Source organism: Anguilla anguilla, chromosome 13 (assembly GCF_013347855.1).
Source record: "Anguilla anguilla isolate fAngAng1 chromosome 13, fAngAng1.pri, whole genome shotgun sequence".
In the NCBI taxonomy this organism is placed as follows: domain Eukaryota; kingdom Metazoa; phylum Chordata; class Actinopteri; order Anguilliformes; family Anguillidae; genus Anguilla; species Anguilla anguilla.
In genome coordinates, this window is record NC_049213.1 from 8,401,168 (window position 1) to 8,421,998 (window position 20,831).

At 42.6% G+C, this 20,831-nt stretch overlaps 1 protein-coding gene across 1 annotated transcript; it reads right to left on the reverse strand.

Moving 5' to 3' along the window:
• Positions 1 to 5,394: 5,394 nt before the first annotated feature.
• On the reverse strand, positions 5,395 to 20,287 carry LOC118211511 (protein-glutamine gamma-glutamyltransferase 2-like). The gene is made up of 13 exons (XM_035388764.1): positions 19,819 to 20,287; positions 17,445 to 17,615; positions 16,340 to 16,582; positions 14,490 to 14,608; positions 13,895 to 14,023; positions 12,284 to 12,461; positions 11,897 to 12,032; positions 10,252 to 10,361; positions 9,602 to 9,844; positions 8,339 to 8,623; positions 7,593 to 7,756; positions 6,294 to 6,427; positions 5,395 to 5,802 (listed from the first exon to the last, which is right to left on the reverse strand). Exons 1-13 carry the CDS (start codon positions 19,826 to 19,828, stop codon positions 5,643 to 5,645), a joined length of 2,082 nt encoding a protein of 693 aa, XP_035244655.1. The 5' UTR covers positions 19,829 to 20,287; the 3' UTR covers positions 5,395 to 5,642.
• Positions 20,288 to 20,831: the final 544 nt, after the last annotated feature.

Below are 20,831 nucleotides of genomic sequence, written 5' to 3' on the forward strand. Positions count from 1 at the left end.
CTGTTGATCAGTGTTGATGGGCAATGCCCGCAAAATGTTAAACAGCGGGCAACATTTCTCAGGCAACTTTGATTGCTCGGTTGCCCAGTTGCTCGTGTTGCTCGCCGTCACTCAGTCTCATAGACAATGAATGGACTTCCAGCAACTCGGTTGACGAGTTGCTCACTGTGAACGCATCATAACAAATGAAGGTAACAGGTGCACAAATTTAGCAAAACTAAGTAAACACATAGATTGCCAGTGCATCATAGATATGCCTTAGCATTGTTATTTTATAATATTTTCAGGTTAAAAAGTCCTGCATAGTCTCCCTTTAATGCATACATTTGCTCGTTTTCAGATTGGACAGTCACGGTCTGAACCTGCTCATACACCCTCACACTTCACACCTCACCAAATCAGCGCAGCCATGTGGTCGCCCTTTCCCTCTCAACCATTCCCCCCTCCCTCATAGAACCACGTAAAAAGATAGGCTTTTCTTTTTGCTAGTTAGTCAGAGTCAGGAGGAAGAAAGTAGTTCACCATGGAGGGCTAAACATCAGCCAGTAACATCTGTTGCGGTGAACATTCCGAGGTGGATATCTGCTGAATCTGAACCTCGGAGCCTTGTTGTTGTGAGGTGTTTAGTGTGCGCAGGATCTAACGTTTCCGTTTTACAGCTCACCTGCCATTTTTATATTTTAATCCCTGGCTTTTTGGAATATTCGGCTTTCTTTTGGTTTTGGGACTTTGATCTTGGTTTCCTATGGGACTATTCTGGGAGAAAGCTATGTTTCTATTTGAATTAATTCATTTCTTTTGTGACTGTAACCTCTCCATGTGTGTAACATTGTGCTTTCTTTTTTTTAAGGTAGTAGAACCTCGTCTAAAGATTAGACATGAATAGCTGTTGTAACTTAATACATTTCTTTATTTTAATCTGGTAGTGAGTTGGACATTTGATAAGGGTTGATTCAACAATTACTCTGCATATAAACAAATTTGGTGGTTTAATTAATTATTGATATATTCGATGATAATTAACAAATTAAATTGAATACATTTAGTTTACACTGTTGGATAAGTGAGTGGTTTTCCAGCCTTGTTTTTAGCTAACGTTAGCTAGCCTATCGACATTGGCTCACGCTAGACAGCTAATATAGGTAGCTAGTAAAGTCCAGTGTTGCCAGATAATGTGAATCCTAACTATCTGCATTATATGTCAGATAGATTAGTTGTGTTTAAAACTTTTATTTTACGTTGTGTTTGCCATAGGTTATAACCCTCTGTATCACTGCTGTTAGAGCTGGTGTAGCTAGCAAAAGTTAGCTTGCGCACACTTTCTTTCATGACATGAACACATCAGTCATTACTTTTACCCTTTGACAGGTACCAGACAATTGAGTTCGACTGGCCCTACGGTCTATCTAAAGCTGTATTTAATATTAACGACTGTCCTACGTTAGCTCGCTAAATTTGTTTTTATTAGATTGCTAGCATGCTAACAGCTGTACTTTGTTGTGTGTTGATGTATGATACAGCTAGATAGGGAATACTTGGGGTACGGCCCAGCTCACTGTGGAGGAAACCCCAGTTTCTTGCTTGGGTAGTTAAACAGGAATTGAGCACGTCCGTTCTCAGGTTGCACTTCACGTTTTTCTTCAGAAAACATCAGCGATAATGTTGCCAGCGTCAGGAGGAAGATGATTGCTGAGCACATTGCTACTGTAGGATAGTGGCTTTATTGAATACGTTACTGAAGACACCACAACTAAGATCTCATTCTGCAAACTTATTTTCTGTGTTCGTACGTTTAAAACATGTTGTATCCTTTACCCCCCTGCAGCACTCGCATAGAACAGAATCAGCTGCTTTTTAAAATCAGTGACATTTGAAATTTGTGTGTCTTCCGGTCAGCAGCCATACCCCCTTTTGCCCTGCTGAAGCTAAGCAGGTGTGCGATTGGTTTGTACTTGAATGGGAGACCGCCTGGGAAAGCTAACTTTCTGCTGGAAGTGGTAATGGTGGGCCTGTAGGAGGGGATCTTCCCCCTTGGCAAGTAAGGCCCAGTGCAATGATGGGGACACTGTGCTGTAGGAGACGCCAACAAACTGAGGTCCTGAGGTTTCCCCGTCATCACTGTAAAGCACTTTGAGCGTGTGAAAAGCGCTACATGTTCACCACAGTGTGGACAGGAAGTCAGTCTGACTCTCCCTCTATTCCCCACAGTGTGGACAGGAAGTCAGTTTGACTCTCTATTCCCCACAGTGTGGACAGGAAGTCAGTCTGACTCTCCCTCTATTCCCCACGGTGTGGACAGGAAGTCAGTCTGACTCTCCCTCTATTCCCCACAGTGTGGACAGGAATTAAGTTTGACTCTCTCTGTGTTCCCCACAGTGTGGATGACCTGGCCCTCAGCCTCTACCCACCTATGGATCATGCTGCAGTGGAACTGAACGTAGGTCTGCCCTTGCACTGTCATCCTGTAATATGCATAGGTTTGGGGGGGGAGACGGGGAGACCTGTCACCCAGAGTATGTACATTTTCAATTCATTGCTAGACTAGCTAGTATACTTGTGGGAGTGAGACTTTGCGAGTGTTACGATTGACTATGTGAGACTCGGTGGTCCCGGAGGTTGAAATGAAACCTATGCCTGTGCATCCGTTTGCTAGCATGCATTCAGAAATGCGCCTTTCACGTGGAACTACTGCAGTGCTTAAGAGCTAAAGGCTGTGTTCAGAAATGAAAAGGCAGAGGAGAGGTGCTCCTGATGCACTGCGCTGTGGACACGCGTGGGTGTTAAACAGACGGACGTGTTCAGTGTGCACGCGGTAGCACAGTACTGTGTGTAATCCGCATTGCCCCTGTCGTTGTTCCAGGCTTGCAGGCTGGCGTCGGTGGTGAAGAAGGTTCTGGAGATCGCCAGGTGAGTTTTTCATCCTGTTCTCATTCTTTCCCTCCATCCCTCCCTCCCTCTCTCTCTCCCTCCTTCTTCCCCTCCCTCCCTCGGACAGCAGTAGAGTTCTATGCTCCATTGCACCTTGTGTCATCGCCTTTGTTGCCGATCTGATCTACGATCAAGTGACGGAGAGAAAACCGGCTCAGTTCTGTCCCGGCCTGTTGTTCCGGTTTTGGCAGCGGTGCGTGCGGTGTGTGCAGTGCGTGCGGTGCGTGTGGTGTGTGCGGTGTGTGCGGTGCGTGTGGTGTGTGTGGTGCGTGTGCGGTGCGTGCAGCGTGTGCGGTGCGTGCGTTGTGTGCGGTGCGTGTGCGGTGCGTGTGCCCCGTTCCGCAGTCCGCACACGACTGATCTTTTATCGCCGCGCATTTTCACACCTCTGACCTGCTTCTCTGGAGGCACTCGCTGGGTAACTCCAGTCCAGCTTCGTTGTCAAACAGTCCGCACGCTGAGGCGCGCAGACCTGACTCGCAATGAAAACATCTCAGTCACACCGACAGCGTACGGGTCTGCGTGGAAAGAGAAATGACTCTTCCTGCTGAAAGGAGGCTGTCTTTGGCTGGAAGAAGAATGCATTCAGCCACTGTTTGCCCTTAAGTTTGACCAGCAACAAAAAAAAATGCGAGAGTTCCTTCTCTCAACAAAAACTCTGGAATTTAAGGACAGAATTTGGATTGAATCAGGGCAGATGTCCTGAGATCGCTGTTTGAATTGGGACTGAGGGTAGAACCAAGTGACGAGCAATCGCTTTGTGTATTTATTGTGTACCGTTCTGTAAGAGCATGTGGGAGGGTGTGATTTTGTGTGAGAGGCTGAGAGCGTGTGGATTTGTGGGATTCCGTGTAAGAACGTGGGTTTGAGTGATTTTCTGCAGGACTGTGTGGTGGTTTTGTGTGAGAGTGTTTGTGATTTTTTTGTGAGAGCGTGTGGTTGCGTGTGATTTTTTGCATGACTGCGTGGGTGTGTGTGATTTTGTATATGACTGCGTGGGTGTGGGTGATTTTGTATATGACTGCGTGGGTGTGGGTGATTTTGTATATGACTGCGTGGGTGTGTGTGATTTTGTATATGACTGCGTGGGTGTGGGTGATTTTGTATATGACTGCGTGGGTGTGTGTGATTTTGTGTATGACTGCGTGGGTGTGTGTGATTTTGTGTATGACTGCGTGGGTGTGTGTGATTTTGTGTATGACTGCGTGGGTGTGGGTGATTTTGTATATGACTGCGTGGGTGTGGGTGATTTTGTATATGACTGCGTGGGTGTGGGTGATTTTGTATATGACTGCGTGGGTGTGTGTGATTTTGTATATGACTGCGTGGGTGTGTGTGATTTTGTATATGACTGCGTGGGTGTGTGTGATTTTGTATATGACTGCGTGGGTGTGTGTAATTTTGTGTAAGAGTATTGTAACAGTATGTTTGTGATTTTGTGTAAGTGCATGTGGGTGTGTGAGATTTTGATTAAGAGCATGTGGGTGTTTGTGATTTTGTTTGAGTGTGTGGTGTGTGTGGTTTAGGTTATGAGTGTGTGGTGTGTGAGATTTTGATTATGAGTGTGTGGGTGTGTGTGATTTTGTTTACGAGTGTGTGGTGTGTGTGATTTTGATTATGAGTATGTGGGTGTTTGTGATTTTGTTTATGAGTGTGTGGTGTGTGTGATCATTTTTTTATGAGTGTGTGGTGTGTGAGATTTTGATTATGAGTGTGTGTGATTTTGATTATGAGTATGTGGGTGTGTGTGATTTTGTTTATGTGTTTGTGGTGTGTGTGATTTTGATTATGAGTGTGTGGTGTGTGTGATTTTGATTATGAGTATGTGGGTGTTTGTGATTTTCTGTAAGAATAACGACTTCAAAAATTGGTTCTCTCATTTCCCTTTGGTTTGTTCCCCTCCAATCAGGGCGAGCCACGTGTGTATGGAGGCGGAGCAGGGCTGGGTGCAGTTCCTGAACGGGGCAGTGGATCACAACCTGCAGAAAGCCAAAACCCTGGCGCAGGCCTGCCACTGAGGCCCGGGTTCGAGGGGAGCGTGTGGGCGCGTGCGCGTGTGTTCAGGCACGAGTGTTCAGGCCTGCGCTCCCAACGCGTACGCCTGCGACTCCTTTCTGAAAGCATGAAGCTTCCTCTGGTAAAAATGCAGGCTCCTGAGGTACACAGTGTACCCCTTTATTTTCATTACTGAATAAAAGCAAGTATTTATATAAGCTCTGCTCTGCGGTGTTTACATTTCATTGTAGCGTGAAATGATTATGGGCAGACCATTAAGAGCTGTGTGAAGAAATAAAAAAAAGCTTTTCTCTTCCACTAATGTGGGCATTGTAGTGCTTCTTCCTTTTTACTCTAAGGTCTCGTGATTGACTTTGCATTTGTCAAATGGATGCGTTGGTTCATTTGTTTTCACGAATATGTTTTGTGTGTTATGAATATTGTCAGGAATTATGATTCATGACGACAGTGCAGTGTTGTTATTCCAGCAGGTGGAATGACAGAATTTTTATTTTTTTCCTATGCAAGTAAAGGGGCTTTATTCCAGCTCTGAGCTGCTCATATAATCATCCACAGGCTACACACTCATTACAAAAGCTGCAGAAAATAAGTCAAATCCATGTTTTTCCATCTTCCTCAAGTTTCACAATAGAATAAAAGGATCTAACATTACATTGTAGCTTAGTCCCTTTATAGGGAATTAACAGCTACCTTGTACTTTAGGCACCGAGAAAGGGTTTAATATTGATGTTGCAGCTGGTTTTGATGTCCCGGAACTGGTCAGAGTCGAAATCAGCCACCATCTTCTTGGTTCCAGCTCTGTAGGGTGTAAAGGGTACCAGGACTCGAACCCGCAGGTCTGGGCCCAGAGACGCCAGCCTGCAGAGAAGCACACACAGCAAATTCTTTAGAACTAAATCAACCCTGTTTTAATAGACTTTACACCGATAGAGTACATTCTGAATGAACACTGAATTATTCCACAAAGGCAGTAATGCTTCATAAAACCTGATTTTATCTGTGTTAAATTTAGTTATATTTCTTGTAGCAATATGCCATGGATATGAAAGTATACATAGTGTAAAGTGATAAATGAAAATTAATATTAGCATTGCCATAATATTTAATTCAGCTCAGTTTCATTTCACTCAAATTCTGCATCCTGAAACCAATATCGATTCAAATTCAAGAACTGAATTCAGGAATCACCATGACATAAACTGTCGACAGGCAACAAAAATTGTTTGGTTTTCTTTTTCATTTCTGCTATAGCTGTTGCCAAGGTCATATTCACTTTTGTACATTCCAGCAATCATATCAGTCAGATGAAACACTCCTGCTGTGTTGGAAACCGTGCAGCTAACACTCACCTGGATACGACTGATTTGCTCAATAAGCCACTGGCAGTGATGGTTATGGAGCAGTTAGTCAGGGCCACAGGTAAGGGGTTATCAAACCGGACCTCTGCCTGCAAGTCTCGGAACTGCACAGGATCTCCAGTGACCTGGAATGATTCCAGCGAGAAACGCTGTTTATAACTCTACCCATATTTCAAGCATGGGTACAGTTATAAATATTCATAAAAACAAATTCCATAAACCCAGTCATGTATGTGCCCGCCTTTGTTCAGTATCTGTGTCAGTGGAGTTAGTTGTGACATATTCACACGCCCAAATATCAGAGAGGCGCCCGCCAGCCATGCTGCTTTCTGACATTTATTCTGCTATGCTGAACACCTGCTCACCTGGGCAAAGGTGCAACAAGGCTTTGTTTGGTTGGTCTTAGGTATTACTGTGTTACCTGTTTTACTGTTTCCTCAATGTCCATTATCTTTATTCTGTTTTATTTGATCTACAGTATTAAAGTGCTTTGTGTGACAAATTTTCGTATTTTACAAATTTTCATATTTTTTAGTCGTTTAATAATAATCAAATTTAATTATTGCTAGTTTACAGCACTGTTGTTCGGCTTGCCACAATGGTAAGGAAGTACAGTAGCTTAATGTCTCCTCTGACCCAGAGTAATCTCCACTTACCCGGAGTACTATCTATCATACAGATAGTTTGCTGAGATTTGATGAGTTTTTTAGATTTTCGCTGAAGCTCACCTTGATGCAACGGGCCTCAAAAGACCCATATTTTTCAGGCCCTCAATGTGCCAAATATTTACATTCAAAAAGCTTTACAGCAACGTCTCTTTCCAAATGTACTGCCACGGTTACTCATGTACATCCACAGAGCTTAATTTCTGCACAGCTATCCATCCATTATCTATACATGCATGTTCTTGGTCAGGGTGGCAGGAAGTGCTGGAGCCTATCCCAGCATGCACTGGGCGAGAGGCATATCGCCAGTCCATCGCAGGGCACACACACCATTCACTCACCATTCACTCATACACTGGTACCAAGGGGCTATTTAGACTCTCCAATTAACCTAACCTGCATGTGTTTGGTCTGTGGGAGGAAACCGGAGTACCCAAATGAAACCCACGCAGACATGGGGAGAGCATGCAAACTCCACACAGAAATTCCTTGGCCGGGATTCGAACCAAGCACCTTGCTTGCTGGATTAGTATTATTATTATTTGAATCTGGTTCAGTGATGTCATCCCCGCAGTGTTTCAATAGCCCAGGATGTATCTTCAGTAGGAGAGTGTGCAGGACTCACAGTGATGCTGATGGGGGGATTTTCAGGTACAATGTTCTTCTCTGCCAGGTACACCACCTCAGTGTGCTGCTTGTCCTTGGCTACGGCTGTCACTTTGATGCTGTTGTTTCCCTGTATGTGACTCCCATATTTGGAGAAGGGAATCCGGAAAGGGACCGTCAGCTCTGCCAATCACAAACGAGAGCTTTTCACCTTTTAATCATGTTTTCATATGTTTGTGATGTAACATTCCTAAACAGCAAGCCTGAAATCCCATGTTAGTATGTGAGTGTACTTAAGGTCACTGAAATGCTACACAAGCATGATGTGTCTGTCGAGTTATTGAAATTATACACTAGCATGGTGTGTGTAAGGTTACTGAAATTTTACATGAACGTGTGTGTGTTTGTGCGTGTGTGAGAGTATGTGTGTGTGACGTTACTGAAATGCTACTGTAGCATGAGAGTGCGTAAGGTAACTGAAATGCTACTGTAGCATGGGAGTGCGTAAGGTAACTGAAATGCTACTGTAGCATGAGAGTGCGTAAGGTAACTAAAATGCTACTGTAGCATGAGAGTGCGTAAGGTAACTGAAATGCTACTGTAGCATGAGAGTGCATAAGGTAACTGAAATGCTACTGTAGCATGAGAGTGCGTAAGGTAACTGAAATGCTACTGTAGCATGAGAGTGCGTAAGGTAACTGATATGCAATGCTAGAGTGGATGCAAAAGGCAACCGTGTTCAGGACAGCAGAAAAGTTTTTTTACCTTTGTCTGGCAGGACCCGTACTTCCTTTTCTTCACTGCATATGTCAGATTTAAGTACACCGTTATACAGCATGACCTGGGCGTTGACATTGAGCACCAGATCACGCAGCGTGGGGCTCTGCAGTCGGATCACCAGGTCGATGTCCGTGCCGTTGATTGGCTTGCTCTGCTCTTCGATCTTGACTGAGATTTTGGGAGGGGGTGGCTCTGGGGCTGGCTCTGGTTCGCTGAGTTTTTCAGATCTCCTCACTGCTTCTCTGAACGCTTCCCTTTCCTTCTCTGTACCTAATGTTCACAGAAAAACTTCCATCAGCCATCTTGGTGTAGTATTCAAACTCTCAAATCAAATTTAGCACACATTTTAGGGTACTAAAACTATCCCACAATGCACTGTGATACATATCTAGAAAGAAAACATGGTCACTAAGGTCTACTTAGTGACCTATATAGACATTCACTAGATGGGGCAGGGGCGGAGGTATAGGCAGGGGCAGCTCCTCCCGGACCTGTGGGTTGGGAGGACCCATGATCCTCTCACGGAGAGCTAGCCGAACATAAATAAGTCCGTTCATGCAGGGGCCCTTGCGTTTGAGACCCTTATTAAACATCAGAAAAACATATGTTTATCTTCCAACTGCCATCTGTTTTATGTATTGTTCAATAAGCAAACTTATCTCAAACGCTGTTATGCTTTCTTTGTACAATAGTCTGCGATCAGGTGAAACAGTATCCAGAGTACTATTACTAATTATAGTCTCTCTGAGATTTTATGAGTTTTCTAGAAATCTACTGCAGCTCACCCTGGCACAAGGGACCTTTACGGGTCGCTAGCTTTTGTGGCGTCCAGGCAGCAAAAATTACATTACAAAAACTGAACGATGTCTCTTTCGAAATATAATGCCCCGGCTGCTTACGAACATCCACAGAGCTTAATTTGTGCTTTCTACGAAGTATGCCAACTCTGCATATCCGCACAAAGTCGCAACCAAAGCACGCCAGTGTTCCGGGGCGTTTTGTCAATGTTGTTTTGAAAAGAGGCAAAGCTCAACAAAGGAGATGTTTCAGAAAGCTGACATTGTTTCTTTTGCAGGGGGATCTGTACATTTTCTTTGTTATGGGCTAATGTATCATACGTGACACAGAGGTGACAGGTGAATCATTCTTATCATTATATCATTCAAATACTGATAATTGACAGGAGGATCCTTTTCATGCAGAATGACAGTAAATCCACAGTGAGGAATCCCATTTCCTCTGGCTTACCTTCCGGATACTTGTAGTTTGCAGTGATGTCAAGTCGTTTGTCACTGCCCACTGATTTAGTGCTGATGTTCTGACCCACTAACTTTGTTTCCGTCATGATCCTCTTCTGTGACCCGTCGGCCATGATTAGCCAAGTGACCCGGTCCGCATTGACCTCGGCGAAGACGAAAGGCAGGTCATACTTCAGCTCTGTGTGTCCCTCAAGTATAGCCTTCACTGCAGCTGGGCCACAGCAGTGTACCCCTGGGGTACAGAGAGAAAGAGAGAGGGACTGAGCCAGTGTACCCCTGGGGTACAGAGATAGGGGGACTGAGCCAGTGTATCCCTGGCATATACAGTGTGAGTGGCTGCACAGCCACCATATTCAGACAGGTTTGGGCTGGTAATGCATTAGCCTAGCTACGCACATAGTGGTCTGCTAAGTACCTACTGGGTCTGGTAAGGCATTAGCATAGCTAAGGACCTACTGGGTCTGTAGGAGAGGCGTTAACCTAGCTAAATACCTACTGAGTCTGTTGATCCATTAGCATAGCTAAGGGCCTACTGGGTCTGGTAATACGTTAACATAACTCTGTATCTGCAGCATGTTTGGAGCCCAAGTTCTGAATGTACTGATTTCTAGACAGTGCAGGATGGGAAATGGACCGTACCTTCACTAAGCTCCTGAGGGGTGGGGTCCAGAACCTGCCAGCCATCATAAAGTGGTTTTCCAGGGAGATCAGGACGTCTCATCCAACCTTCTACCCACACATGATAGTTCCTGTGTGCATACAGACCAGAGATCAGATCAGGAGGGTTCATTTAATCAATTAATCAATCAATCAATCCTTTTTCATCTAAAACGGCATTTATACCAGCAAACTCAAGTTGGATATAGATTTGGAACATAGTGGGCAGGAGTTTAACCCATTGAAGAGTACGTTTTTGGAATGTTTTTTTTTTCAAAATTCTAAGTCAGTGCTCTAGAACTCCATTGCTTTTAGTAGTGATTGTTACATCAGCAGTAGAATGTTCAGTGAAGAACATTCTAATCACATATTTGCAATCTTACATCTTAAAGGGTTAATGAGAGGCTAAAAAGTTATTTTTGAGTCTTCATTTAAAGACCAAAGCAATTTCTATTTCTGGCATGTAACAGACAGTAGATCAGTTGGAATATTTAATAATCGTACATAATAATAGGTATATGTATGGCAGGTATTACTGTGGGGATGGGCATTGAAACCCGATTCTGCAATGGAAGCAGTACTCAGCTTCCCAAAACCGGCGAATTGAAAAGGGCCAATGTTATAAATTCTGCTATCGAGACTAGCAGGTCCTGTCATTCAAATATTCATTCTTGCTGCTAAATTAGAATAAATAAGCTCATCTGCCACTCCCTCACTCACTTGCTGACAACAGGGCTGAGCACCCAAAGTGGTCCCAGCCTTGGCTAAATTTCACAAAAGTGAAAAGATAAGAGGATGTTAAAGCACCGTTCTGAGGTTCACCATTTGAAGCAGAAATGTGAAACCTCTCAAATTCCCCCTGCAGCTGGACCATCCTCCTCCTCCTCCTCCTCCTCTATCTTAGGTTAGACATACAATGCTGTGAAAAAGTATTTGCCCCCTTCCTGATTTCCTGTAGAATTGCATATTTAAACAAAATGGCTAAAGAGCTGAAACTGACACAGGTTAAAAAACTCCTGCATAGTATGCCTTTAAATTAGCGTGTGTGATGGTGATACCACGTAGCTACGAGGAGGAAACAAAAGCCTTCCTTTGTCGCTCCTATGTATAAGGTACCTCCTGGCTTATGGCCCTTCCCTGTAATATTAATGTAATCTGGTCCCATGATCGTTGCCTTCGTTTACTGCTGTATGCTGCTGAATTTCTTTTATGCTTTTTGTTGTAAAGCATATTATTTATTTTATTGATATTTATTCTTTGTTGGTATACATTATATTTTGCTTTTTACAATATTTACAATATTGCTGCTGAAAATTGTACACTTGCTATGTTCTGTTCTGAAAAATTGTCTTTTTTCCTCCAAATAACAAAACGTATTGAACGATATCAATAAAGCATTTGATTGTTAAAGCTGTATCAATAGTGGTATCGAATCGATAAAATCCTGATAATGCCTGTCCCAATATTCTAAGTTAAGTTTCCTGTTAAGTGCATAATCTCAGAACTGAGAGGAGTTCCTCACAGCCAAGGCCAAGCGATTCATTCAAACTTGTGTATGAGAAACAAGTTAGTTGAATGTGGACAGGATTTGCGATTGAGTAACCTGGCAGGAAATTGTGGAACTCACCATATACTGTCTTCGCTCTCCTTGGGTTGCACACCATGGTCAGAGTAGTATTCATCGATCAACAGATTTCCATGAGTATCATGAGCAGACAAGAAATTTGTGACCACACGACAGGGGATTCCCAAGCACCTCAGGACTTAAAAAAATAAAATCCATATAGAAAATAGATTATTGTTACTAGTCTCGTTAGATTGCGATTTTATATCTTGCTGATTCCATCCACAATTCTTGCGCTCATATGCACAGCCGTAAGATTGAGAGGTAAAAGTATTTAAAATGACCGGGTTACCAGTGTATTTAAAATGGCAGCATTATTAGTGTAATTGTTGAGAGTTTGTTAAGAGCATGTTGAGAGTATGTTGACAGCATGTCGACAGCTTCCCTCACCTGTGCACATGACCCCACCGAACACCCAGCACTGGCCATATTTGACGGGGTGGTAGTCAGACTCCTTCCACGTCCTCAGGATGTCCACGCTGCCATTCCAGTGCGATGGAGACACTCCGCCCCAAAAAGAATTGCTCCAATTGCCCTCTAGCACGCCTCTGTCATCATTACTGTTGATCTGACGAAGAGAAGCAAGTGGCTTTATTTCACATTCATATTCATACACACAGAGACTGGGAAGTCTTTGCAAGTCTCTAAACCCAGACTGTAAGACCTGGAGAGATCTCAGAAGTCTGCACAGGCCCGATTTTATAAAATCCACACCAACCGACTCCCGCAGCTGTACTTGTCGCACTCACCAATGCCAAGACCTATAAAAACACTCTCTTATAGGCTGGATTCAGTTACAGTTTAATACATTCACTTCCCTTGCTCTGTTCCCTTGAGTGAGCCATTTTGTGGCAAAATTTATGGCGTGCAACAAATGAACTTAACAGGTGCGACGCTTTCATTTTTTCACACGACACTTTTCGAAAGGGTTGTACGACAAAGTATAAATCAGGCTTTAGGGTATAGAGGGGTGGTTGTAAGGGTGTAGGGGGGTATGTTATGGTGTAGAGGGGTGTGTGTAGGGTTGTGTATGCGGATGGTGTGTTAGGCTGTTGGGAGGTGTGTAGGGTGTAGGGGTGTGTGTGTAGGTTGTAAAGGGGTGTGTGTTAGGGTGTAGGGGTGTGTGTGTAGGTTGTAAAGGGGTGTGTGTTAGGGTGTAGGGGTGTGTATATAGGTTGTTTTGGTGTGTGTGTTAGGGTGTAGGGGTGTGTGTATAGGTTGTACTGGGGTGTATTTTAGGGTATATAGGGGTGTGTGTGTAGGTTGCATTGGGGTGTGGGTATAGGTTGTATTGGGGTGTGTGTGTTAGGGTGCAGAGGGGTGTGTGTGTAGGTTGTAAAGGGGTGTGTATTGGGTGTAGGGGTGTGTGTGTAGGTTGTTTTGGTGTGTGTGTTAGGGTGTAGGGGTGTGTGTATAGGTTGTACTGGGGTGTGTTTTAGGGTATATAGGGGTGTGTGTGTAGGTTGCATTGGGGTGTGGGTATAGGTTGTATTGGGGTGTGTGTTAGGGTGTAGGGGTGTGTGTGTAGGTTGTATTGGGGTGTGTGTTAGGGTGTAGGGGTGTGTGTAGGTTGTAAAGGGTTGTGTGTTAGGGTGTAGGGGTTTGTGTGTAGGTTGTAAAGGGGTGTGTGTTAGGGTGTAGGGGTGTGTGTATAGGTTGTATTGGTTTGTGTGTTAGGGTGCAGAGGGGTGTGTGTGTAGGTTGTATTGGGGTGTATGTTAGGGTGTAGAAGTGTATGTGTAGGTTGAATTGGGGTGTGTGTTAGGGTGTAGGGGTGTGTGTGTAGGTTGTAAAGGGTTGTGTGTTAGGGTGTAGGGGTTTGTGTGTAGGTTGTAAAGGGGTGTGTGTTAGGGTGTAGGGGTGTGTGTATAGGTTGTATTGGTTTGTGTGTTAGGGTGCAGAGGGGTGTGTGTGTAGGTTGTATTGGGGTGTGTGTTAGGGTGTAGAAGTGTATGTGTAGGTTGTATTGGGGTGTGTGTTGGGGTGTAGGGATGGATATACCATAGCGCTGACCACTCTGCTGACATAGATGGGGTTGCAGCGTGCGGAGAAATCCTCGGCTGCGTTCTTCTTACATTTGGGGTTGAGGTCCAGCATTTTTAAGCAGATGTCAAGGATGTCAGCTTCAAACTGAAAGCATCAGAAAGATCTCCTATCACAGAGTACAGTGGACACATATTTACTGGCTTCTGAAGGGATGTTATAGGCTGTTATATAAATCTATAATGTGACATATGCAAGAGTTGTCAGGCCAGTCTGTGATTGCTTCAAAGCAAAGTGATTTGGGAAGGTATCTTCCAAACAACAACTCTTTTTATTCATAAATTTGGCACCCAAAGTTCATGCACAAACCCCACTGCCGAATCAGCAGAGTGTGGGCATCCACAGTTCTCCAGTTTTGCCCCAGGCGGCACTGGCAGAGTCTGGATTCAATCCAGGTCCATGGGGTTCATCCATGCACTACAGCATGGTGCCTTACCTAAATGAGCTACCCAGCAGCCCTTTAAGAACTACAGGTGTTTTGATATGTCAGCAGGCATGGTCACATCTGTGCTGATGTCAATGCAGGAAGTCTTATGCATTCTGGCTCCATTACCTGTCCAAAATCCCAGGCCAACTCATGAATGTAGTCACTTGCTCCTCTGAATATCAGGCCATGTTCGTTCATCACATACTCCTGTCTTTCCTTTTCATCGGCCAAGTGCACCCAGTCCTCTGTGAATGCACACAGAATGGCGTTAATATGCACTTGTACACACTGCATGGCTTTAATGAACACTTATACACACTGTGCCACTTTAATAAGGGCTTATACACACAACACAGCTTTAATAAGGGCTTATACACACAACATAGCTTTAATAAGGGCTTATACACACAACATAGCTTTAATGAGGGCTTATAGGGAGGCAAAGCGGAATTTTCCGAAACGATACTTCCGTTATACTCCTCCCTATTAAATAAAGCGGTGAAAGCTAAATATAAGCAGACTATTTAGCGTTTAAGTCTGAGTTCGAAGTATGTGTTTCAGGATTTAACTATATTGCAATGAATGAGGAAATTTCAATGATTAAAATGCCCTGTTTTGTGTTTTTAGATTGCCAAAATAGTCTAAAACTCCATGTCCCATAAGGCCTCCCTTTTCACATCGACAAAATTTCCTCAACTGAACCTTTCTCATGCCACCGCCGGCAGGGGTTTCTGTTGTGATCTGTCTTCTGACTTACGAAATTTAAAAATCCGATTTAACCACAATTTTAAAATAAAACTCAAAATTTCCCAAGTTAACTCTTTCTTTGACAGAGGGTCTGGCATCGGTAGCCTACCAAAGACAACCTGCAGCCAATGTCAAGCACGATGAGAAAAAACCCCATGGGCGCGATTGTTTTGGTGCATCCCAAGAGGCCGACCAGCCGAGGACAGATAAGGTCATATTTGTTGTATTTGGTACTCAAATCTGCCTGTTCGCCCCTAATACAATATGTTTTAAGAAGTAATGAAAAGCTGCACATTGATTGTTTGCTGATGATGTGGAGCCTTGTAATTTGTGGTTTCAGAATACTTTATTTGCTTCTATGAAGCTGTCACTGTTGCCGTCTATGATGAAATGCGCCAGCATAGCAGTAGGGAAGAGTGAGAAAATAACAGTTTTCGTATTCTGAAAATATTACTAGAGATCAATTAATTTTTCACATCCCTACAACCTACATCCCTTGGCTAATGGGATACTTAATTTCTGTTAGAGAAAAGGAGTGTGATACTGAAAATGTGCTTGGTAGCAGGCTTTGCTGGAGTACTGGCAAGCTAAGCGAGTTGAGAGCGAGTGTCTGCATACAAGGTCAGCTAAAAGCTTTCATGTTTTGTTTGCAGTGAAAACGAACTGCTTCTTTTCGTTAAAATATATGGCACTGGAATACTTGTGTTCTCATTCTGCGAGTGCAGACGTTATACACACAGCACAGCTTAAATGAGCGCTTATACACTGAGTGCCACTTTAATGAGTGCTTATACACACAGCACAGAATTAATAAGCACTTAAACACAGTGCACAGTTGTAATGAGTGTTTATACACAGTGTGGCTTTAATGAGTTCTTATACACACAGCACATCTTTAATGAGAGCTTATACACCCAGTGCCAGTTTAATAGGGGGTTATACACACAGCACAGCATTAATGAGAGCTTATACACACAACACAGCATTAATGAGAGGTTATACACACAGTGCCAGTTTAATAAGGGGTTATATACAGAGCACAGCTTAAATGAGTGCACAATTGCACGTTAGTGCCTGCTTCAGGATTTCATGCCAACTTCTGAAACTACATTGGTGTTTAAAGCCATTTCGAAAATTAAAGTGAGGTAGCTGGGTATAGAAATAAGCAGAGTTGTTTATCCCTGACGTGTTTCTGGAAAGTTCTTTGCACAGAGAGACAGCACACTCACCTTCACACCAAGGGTTAAACAGGAGGACAAAGGCCCCAGCCCTGTGGCTCACGGTCATATTGGGGTTCGTCGTCACAGAGAGGGTGTACTCCCCAATGCTGGCGTCCGCCGGGCTAGTGATGGCCAGGGTGACTGATGTAGCGGAAGTCTCCTGGACCTTAGCATCCCAGGACTTATTTGCCAGACTTTTCCGTGAGACACCAAACACACACTTGGTCCCTAAATCTTCTGAGGGCTTGGGTCCTGGATCATAAAAGCACAATATTAGTTTGATTTCTTTTTTTCCCCCTATTGCTAGATTTTCAGTCAGTCGTCCGATTGGCTTATGGTGAGAATTTCCCAAACTTCGATCCTTCTAGTGTTCCAAACAAATGGAAAAACGGAATGACGCCTGCTCACTTAATGGTAACAACATATCATTTACTCATGAAATAACATCAGGGAGGATACCTGTCAATAACAGTTTTAAAATGTTTGGAATGTAAGTATGGGCATGTGGCAACACAGTGGCAACTTGTTGCAACTTGAACAAGTAACATTCCAAGGATATTTATCCTCTTTTCTGGGTGAAAAAATAATTCATTACACTTTTCCGTGTCAATGAGTCTACGAAATAGTATAAAACTCTTTGTAATTGTTCTCCAGATAATTAAGCATGTGCTGTCTGTCCAGCTGATTAACTTCAGTCATCCGGTGAGCTGGAAGCCCTTGTTTTTTCTCAGAGTTAATGATCCTCTATCCACTGTGCTAATATATTTTACATCCCCGGGCCAGATTACAGATAACTATACAGCTAGTCAGTGTAGTATTTCTGACTTTGCCATCAACATCTCAAATACAACTACATTTAAAAAGAGACCTGTTTATACCTGAGTGTCTTTTCTGTGAGTCTGTACATGACACATCGTCAGTAACCATTCCCTCCATGGATGAGCAGCAGCCTTACATCTCCCTAACAAACCACACTTACAAAAAGCATCAGGGACTGAATCTGTGATCCTCAGTTTCCTTATGAAGAGGCTAATGGGACACAGCAAAGTGTGATAGCCCCTTATTATATACTTTTAGCGAGCTCATCACTAAAGAGCAGAGAGCGATTGCTCACCTGTTTGGACGGTGAGTTCCAAGGAGTCAGGCTTGAGGCTTCGGGCACTGCTGGAGTGGAGAGTAAGCAGGAAGGTCTGCCCTCGTCTGATGATCAGCCGCTCTGTAGACATTTTTTTTGTCTTGTGGGCCTCATTGTTCTTCTCACAGAGGAGATCCACTTTGGAGAGATCTAAAACACAGAATACAACTCATTATTAGAGCCACAGATCTGTCTGACAAACACAAATCAACTTATGGCCAGTGCCATAGATCACTCTACAACGCACAATCCCACACGTCATTAAATTAGTCATTTGTGTCCACAACTCTGGAATTACGCATATTTGGCCAAAAATTAATAATTTGTTCCCTTGTTTAAATTTAGCTATTCTTAAATAATGCCTTCCATTTCCATCTCTCTGGTTATGGCAGCAACTCATGTTTGGTATTGTGCAGTGTTCCGAGCATGCAGTGTCAAGAGACCAAAGAGAGGAAAAGGGAGGAAATTGGACCAATATCTGAGAAAATGTAACACACTTATATAATTACCATTTTGTGGGAACAAAGGAAGTAATTTGATGGCCAAATGACTAATTCAGGGGAAGAAAATTAGTCATTTGAGAACACCATTTAGTAATTTGAGGGCACATTGATAATGTGGGAGAACAAATTCAGTAATTTGACTGTAAGAATAACTAATTTGATGTAACTAATTGGTAATTTGAGGGCACCAAAATTCTAGGAGGCAATTTATAATTTGAGGGAATAACAGGGCGTTCACCCCGAGCAACTCGGTTGATGGGTTCATAGACATGTCTATGGATGAGTTGCTCAATTTTACAAGGCTGAGGGAGGGGCCGGAGCTTCCCATTGTATCCTCTTAGCGGTCTCGTGCAACTACACATTATTTAGAAATAACCAATAATAATCATAAAAGACATATATTTGACATGTAGCCACATATCATCTCCTTTTGTTTCTATAGTTATGTCAGACACTTATAAATATTTGTTATTTGTTGCAGCGGATGTTGAGAGCCAGTCAGCAGCTCAGCCGGAGAGTGCAGAGCAGCTAGCTTCAGGTTTGTGCAGGGCAGCACAGGGTTGATGATACTGGCTATACATGATGCAGCTAATTGTGATTAACTAAAATTAGGCTATTAGCGAGCTAAAATTAGACTTAGAAGTGTAACGTCGGCAAAATAAAATTATTTGTGATGCCAGCTCAGTAACGTTCGTACAGCTAACGTACGCTAACTACGTTAGCTAGCTAGCTAACGCAACCACGAATAGCTGTTGTAGCTTAATACATTTCTTTATTTTAATCTGGTAGTGAGTTGGACATTTGATAAGGGTTGATCCAACAATTACTCTGCATATAAACAAATTTGGTGATTTAATTAATTATTGATATATTCAATGATAATTAACAAATTAAATTGAATACATTTAGTTTACACTGTTGGATAAGTGAGTGGTTTTAACAGTTGCTGCAGTTGTGTTCGGTATTCAGACTGCTGGACATCAAACGAGGGGTTCAGTGGTTAAAATAGCAGGATTCAGAAAATCCAACATATTTGATTTACAAGGATGACCTAGAATCTCCACAGGAGATAACCGGGGTTAAATACATTGAATGTATTTATGTATTTTAACTTTGTATTTTCAGTAATAGTATAATTGTAATAGCATGTGTATTCAGCTAGCTTATTGTGTGCAGGTGTAATGTATTCAAATGTATTAAATTACTTTTATTATAGTAATTGCATCAATTTATGTATTAGTATTTTAGTGGCACTTAAAAATCCTACATTACAGCTGACAAGCCACTGACAATCCTTTATCAGTATTTATTCATTATTGCAGGAAAAAACCCAATTTGAATGTAAGAGATCGTATGTGCAACATAAGCTCCAACTTCATAATGACAGAATTAGCTAGCTAGCTAATGCTAGCTTAAAAATGTTTTTGAGGTGCATTCAGGTAACTAAGCCTGACTGTGTAAACACAAGGAAGAATGCTTTGGATGCTTTCCAGTAGAAAGGCTTTCTGACAAATCCAGCCTGTTTATTTCAGCAGGAAATAGAATCAAAGGCAGCTTATGAAAAAAGGTTAAAAAACGAGTAATGTCAATATAAGTTGACTGACAACGGCCAAAGCAGTGTTTTTAGAGTGCAGTACTGATATGGTGACAAGAATAATTCTTATATGAATGGTAACAGGTTAACAACAACAACAATAATAACAATAATAAATTATAGTATTATTATTTGAAATCTGTCATAATGGTAATAATGCATTTAATTTTAACAGGTTTTGAAAAGGCTTTTTTGAAATGCAGTTCTTTCATACAGAACTTTGTCTGGAAGCTGGATGTAGCCGTAGTTCACTCACCAGAGGTCATCTTGGGGCAGCAGTGCTGGAGAGTCAGTGTCTTCTCTCTAAAGCCACTCTTCTCTCTGTGGGATGCCTCAGGGACTGGGTAAGGATGCTGGGTCGTGGATGTCTTTAATATGTGCGTAACCCTGCCCCTTTTAGGGTTGGTCGCTAAAGCCCTTTTGGCTTCTTTCAAAGTTAAACTGGTTGTGTAGTATTTTAGGAATGCATGTACGTATCTTCTGCCTACATGACGAATTGAAAACGTTTTTTTTTCTTCTTGTTTTGTGTGAATTTGACATCCTGTCGCTGCACTGTTTATCTGTCAGCAAGGCGATCATTTTTTCTTATGATGCAGTATTTAACAGGGGAAGCCTGCGGCAGCTCTCAAACAATATGAATTTGACACAGCAGTGTAACGCTTGGAAATGAAGCATGGCAGCTTTTAACATAATGCACTGCTCTCTAGGTTTATTTGTCTCTGTGATATTCGGTCCGCTAGAGAAGCACTGTCCAGTTTTTCCTGTGGAGTTGATCTCTTGGTGTGGTGGTGGGTGTCTGAAGGGGGTGGGGGGGCGTTTAGCAAAGGCTAAACTATGAAAACATAACCTCTTGAGACTTCTTAAAGGTTTTTTTTAAATATCTAAATCTATCTTTTAGCTCTGACAAGCTCTTGATACAAGGAATAGCAGTTTGCAAGAGGAGCTAAAAAGTAGTTTTAGATGTACTTTAAAACCATAAAAGGTTTGTTAACCCGTGTATTGTTTGTAAATATTGAAGCAAAATAGGCCTGTATTTTGAGTTATGGTGGGGTGAGAACAATTAAAATAGCACATTGTCCATCTAGAAGTTCTGTCTTCAAGAATAGAGAACTATATAACCAAAATTGATACTCAAGAAAAGTTACATATTGCACTTTAAAAGGGACATTCTTCTGCTAAATTAACTCAATTACCATGACAAAACAATACTTAGTTAGAATGTTTTATCTTTTTATTTAACAATATAATTTGAGCTGGGTCCACATTCAA